This window comes from Austrofundulus limnaeus, unplaced genomic scaffold (assembly GCF_001266775.1).
Source record: "Austrofundulus limnaeus strain Quisiro unplaced genomic scaffold, Austrofundulus_limnaeus-1.0 Scaffold131, whole genome shotgun sequence".
NCBI lineage: Eukaryota > Metazoa > Chordata > Actinopteri > Cyprinodontiformes > Rivulidae > Austrofundulus > Austrofundulus limnaeus.
In genome coordinates this window covers 306122-311789 of record NW_013952533.1, presented here as the reverse complement: position 1 = coordinate 311789, position 5668 = coordinate 306122, and the positions used below count along the sequence as shown (strand labels likewise).

Here is a 5668-nt window from a genome sequence, read left to right as displayed (position 1 = left end):
GATGGATGGATGGATGGATGGATGGATGGATGGATGGATGGATGGATGGATGGATGGATGGATGGATGGATGGATGGATGGATGGAAATATTTACGTGAAGAACATAAACAGTGGTACCGGTAGACAAAGTTTCATGTAAATCCACAATTTAAAAAAATCCACCAAAAAAGACAATTAAATTAGACTCAACTTATTATCGAGCTGTGGTTTCCATGTGCCATAGTGTCAAGGCATTCTCAACAAAGAGTTAAATGCTACTTAAGAAATGACGAAATGTATTTTCAGATGCCAAGTAAACTGCATYATAGCGCACGGGTGAAACAAACCAACCCTGCGCGCGACGGGTGACGGGGACGGGATGGGACAGAAGCAGGAGAAGGTTCTTAAAAAGACAGGCTAATTTCAAGGCAATTTAGAAGAGGAAGTGATGAGAACATAAGTTTATTTTCTATTTAAACATAAAAACTGAATTTTAATAGCAGCTAAAGGTGACATGGATTATTAATGTGTAGTATTTAAATATATGCCTGAGAAACACATAATATTGGCCCTTTAAGTACAGTAAATTTACTGCCCACCTCTGACGAAAAACAGAATGATACCGAGTCTGCACCATTTTGTCTCTCAATCTCGCGCCCCATTCTTCCCTCAACTGTGAACATAACTTTGAAATACTTGAACTCCTCCACTTGAGAAAGAACCTCACCTCAAACCGAAAAAGGGCACTAACATATATACACTTAAATGTTGCCAGATGTTAAACATTGGAAAAGCAAGTGAATCTCTACTATTTAATCCTGCATACCTGCCCAGTTCCTTCTGGGATGTTTCAGGAATTATATGAGGTCATCTCAATGAACATAATAACATATCAAGTTAAGGTTTGTTTATGTTGTGATKATGTAACGTGTTCAACTGTCAAGCATTCATACACTCTGCTCTGGAGCTACACAACCATAAACAGTAAAAACCCTTGTGAATGTAGACAAATGGTGTTGAGTGTTGTGGGAAAAAAAACACAACTGAACACACTGGAAAAAAATAGCTTGTACTCACAGACAGGTCCTATTGTGATCAGTAATACTTACATACAATGGAGCTTGCTGTGGATTGAGTTTCATGTCCCTGGACACTGAAAAGAAAAGAAGTAATTATAGGTTAGAATTTGTGGTGTGCATGTTATTGTACTGTCTACGTTCAGCTTAAAAAAAACCACCTCTGAAAGTAGTTGTAAAAAAACAGTTTCTTCTTGGGGCAGTGCAGCAACTAGTAAACACAAGATTGTCTCCATGCCAGTGAAAGTGACAATAGATGCCATGGTGTGGACGCAACATTTATCATTCCAATGAGCTAGGTTAAACTGAAGGTGAGTTATGAGTACAACCTGTCCACAGACACAGATGAAACTAAATGTTTACATAAACTGTAAAAAACACAAGTTGTTATTTTTATTTATTTACTGTCTGACAATAAATCAGACAAAAACTTTCTAACTTTAATTATTTCTAACTGCTGAATGTCTAATAATGAGAGAGACATTTTCTTGTATTACTTTTTTCAGTTACAAGTTTACAGACGTTAATATTACTATGCCTTTCAATATTTTGGAAAGCCCAAAAGATGATCCATTGGCTTTAGAAGCTTTTGCTTGATTAGTTGCCAACATTTAAGTTAATTGGAGGCACACCTGTAGAGGCATTTTAAGGCACACCTCTGACACGTTGTGTTGTTGTGTGACATCATGGGAAAATTAAAAGATATCAGCCAAGCTATCAGGAAGAGAGAACTGTCAATCTCCACAACTCTGGTTCATTAATGGGTTCAATTTCTAGAAGGTTGAATGTGCCATGTTCATCTGTTCAAATAAACACCATGTAAATATCTGCCAAAGATTAACAGGTTTTAGTGCAAAATGTGCAGATCTACCCCAAAACAAAAGCCTGGTAAGGGAGTGTCATTATCCACAGTGAAATGAGTCCTTTACTGACATGAGCTGGAAGGCTACTCAGAATGGAAAAAGACATTACTCTCAATAAATAAGTTAGATTACAATTTGCTAATGCACACTAGGACACAAACCTTAATTTTTTGGGGGGGAGATATATTTTTAGGTGTAATTAAACTAAATATGTTTGAATCTAAATGTCTATCATTATCAGGGGCCATCATTTGGAGAAAAAAGGGGGAAACTTGCAACCCTGAGAACACCATCCCAACTGTGGAGTACAGGGGAGGCAGCATCATGTTGTGGGGTGTTTCGCTAAAGGAGGGACTGGTGCACTTCACAAAATAAATTGTATCATGAGTCATGCGGAAATATTGAAGCAACATGTCAAGACATCAGGCAAAAAGTTAAGGCTTAGGTCTTCTTAAATGTATCTTCTTAATGAATATGACACATACTGGCAAATTACTTAGAAAGTGGCTTGAAGACAACAAAGTCAATATTTTGGAGTGGCCATCACAAAACACTGTCCTCAATCTCATAGAAAGTTTATGGGCAGAGCTGGAAAGGTGTATGTGAACTACCAACCTGATTCAGTAACACCATCTGTCAGAAGGAATGGGACAAAGTTCCAGCAAACTATTGGAAGTAGAAGTATACCAAAAACATTTAAACTAAGTCATAGTGAAGAAATTTATAGTTATTAGAGGTTAGTACTGATGTTAAAAGCACAACACTATATTTTTATGTTTTCCTTTTTATAATGTTGATAATGTTTAATCTATTATGTTTTGATTGAAATAGGTTCAGTACATGTCCGAATTATATAACAACACATAATCAACCGTTATGAGAACAGTAGGTGAGAATTTTGTCTGAATGCCTGTGATTCAGCCGTAGGTCAGTAGGGGGCGAACACAGGCATTGAAGACCCTGTATAAATTGATTAACTTCCTGGTTTTTCACCAGTGTGGTTTCCTGTCAGCTCCAGTGACATTAAACCTCACTCAGTTCCAGAATTCTGGTGTTGTATGGTTTGATTCCTTCTACAAGTCATTTAATTTAACAATGGTGATTTTAAAATTGACTTCATTCTAGTGAATATGTATTTTTCTTACAATACAGTTGTAACTATTTAAATGTTTTTCAACATGTTAGGCTTGCTTTCTTTAATAAAAATATATTTAATTGATATCTTGTATAGTCCACAGTGTCATAATGATGTTCATGAATAAAAAAAATTGTTAAACATAATTTAGTGAAAAATAGTTAAACATAATTTAGTGAAAAATAAATCCCATAGAGTGTTAATATCATTGATATGGATATTATCTAGTCTTGTCTTGTGAACCCACATATTCTCTCTTTTCATCCTGTAAGATTAGTATCTTGTTAAACTCAAGTTAACACCCTATATATGTCTTAGGGTCTTAGGTCAGAAGTTTATTGCCAATTCGATGAACATGTTTGGATTGGTTTACAGATAAAAACAACAATGTTGGACAATACAGAACAGCAGAAATGACACAAGTAGGACAAAGCACTWGGCAAAATAAAAACAAAAACCTAAAATCTGCAAGAAAACAAAGTAAGGATAATAAATCAACAAAAACAACCCTTGCCTTTTCTACCAGGGCTTCCATGCTGCTAAGATCAGTTGGCAGGATTTAATGGCTCATGGTTACATTTGATTCCCTACTCTCGGTCTGGAAAGTAGGACTTAAAGCCAATTTCTGAACACAAGGTCAGAGGCAACGGGTGTGTAATTACATGAAAACCAAGGTGTTACAGCTATATACTTGAGGACAAATGGATTGGAAACCTTTTTGCTGAACTTTCTTGAAGAGATATTGGCCCACATGCTTACATCCAGGAGTCAAGGGACTGGTCAGAGAGGACTCTGTATCCTCCTCTGTTATTTGCAAAGACAATTTTCTCTTGTTTGCTGTTCCCTGGCACTAAAACAAGTCCTTGTTTCTGGCCTCAGTGGTTAGCGGTGCATTAATCACATCAACCACACAGTGTGGGAGGTGGCGACAAAAAGCCAGGACCTAATGAGTTCAGCAGAGAGCTCCAAAAGTGTCAATGTCGGAGTTGACAGAGCGCCGAAGCACAGCACAGCCAATTCACTTTCTGCAGCCCATTCCAAACATTTTTCCAATTTTCTGCTAAATATACAGGGCCAAAGCTAGAATTAGGCGGATCAGGTAAGGGGATAATCAGTAGCTCTAATAATACTCTGGAGTCTAATCCTCTTGCCTTAAGTGCACTGGGCCAGGGACCAGCTCCTTCACTACACGCACAACTCTGACTTTTAAGACTCACACCATGTCCCCAGCACATCCACTCAAGTGCTTTATATTTTGGACCTTTGTCATTTGCTTATTCTCTTGACTCCTCCACCGAATATGAGATGTTCTTTGTTATTGCACTTCAATGGCGTCTTAGAGACCACAAAATGATCCAGCTCACTGCACTATGAGAAAATATTCTGAAGGTGCATTGCCACATTCACAGCATTCACTACTGAGAACAGAGCTGATAACATTTATTCATCCGAATAAGACTGGTATGCCCTTTATCAGCTCCATTCTGCTTTACATTCTCGACATATTCGCACCTGGCAGCAGCTCACAACAGCCCAGCCTGTCACTGTAACAGCCACTTCTTCACACTTGTTAAAGGAGAGGAAAGACCTCTGATATTCCTAAAACAGTCGGGGTTAATCTACCTTAGCATGTCGAACTGAATATCTATAGAAGCTTTTCCAATCTTTTTATACAGTTTTGTCTGCTACATGCATGTGCAATATTTAAATAATACTAAAGAAAATAATAATCATTAAAAATAAGTGCTGAGTCATGTACAGAAGTCAAACATTTGAGCGACTGAATTAAACAGTAATAAACAAGCTGAACAGTTTAGCTTATAAATATTTAGATGAGAGTGAGAGTTGTAGAGAGTGCGGAGGTGCAACTGGAGCATCATAATTCAACACTTGAGCAAGAAACACATTATTAGTTTGCAGGACCTTTGACAGATTTCCCTTTATCAACAAACATCAAACCATCAGATGAGCATGTATTTATTCATCTGCTTTTAATGCTATTACAGAAGTTTTATTTCCTTATATGTTAAAAGGAAACTGACTCAGTTCTATTGCATCATATTTATGTTATTGTGCCACTGGTTGTTCTGGACATTACTCCATTAACACTGCAGTTCCACAACTTCTTTTTGGGTGGAGCTGTAACAATAAATGCACTGTCTTGCAACTCAAGATAGTCTGCGTAATCAGAGTGAGAAATACACATTTTTCTTTTTAAGTGTATATAGGCATCCCTGCACTGCCAACTGATGTACTGGTAAGAAACACTGCTCTTATGAAAGTAATGTACGTAATGAACCCTTGAAACTTTAGAAAATATTAGGCTAAAATGCCTGTTGAATGCACACTAAAAACAAACTGACAAAAGCTTATTTCTTTCTTCCCCAAAGTGGTCATAATTTCTTTGTTACTTGGACAATGTAACGTACGAATGCACAAAGTTAAGTAAATGCAAAAAATATCTAGGATTATTTTTTATTTTTGTAAATTGATGATTGAAGTATTGCTGTACCAAACGATTATTTTCTAATCGATTAATCTAACGATTATTTTTTCTATTAATCGATTATTCTAACAACAAATCTATAAGTTATTCTGATGTGAGTGCACTGGA

The 5668-nt window shown here is 36.8% G+C and overlaps 1 protein-coding gene across 2 annotated transcripts in view; it reads right to left on the bottom strand.

Moving 5' to 3' along the window:
• akap13 (A-kinase anchoring protein 13) overlaps positions 1-5668 on the bottom strand; it is a gene marked incomplete in the record, with an annotated part of 138567 nt that overhangs the window by 118992 nt on the left and 13907 nt on the right. For both annotated transcript variants that reach the window (XM_014015552.1, XM_014015551.1), the window contains 1 exon segment: positions 1090-1133. In XM_014015552.1, coding sequence (XP_013871006.1) covers positions 1090-1133 — 44 coding nt within the window.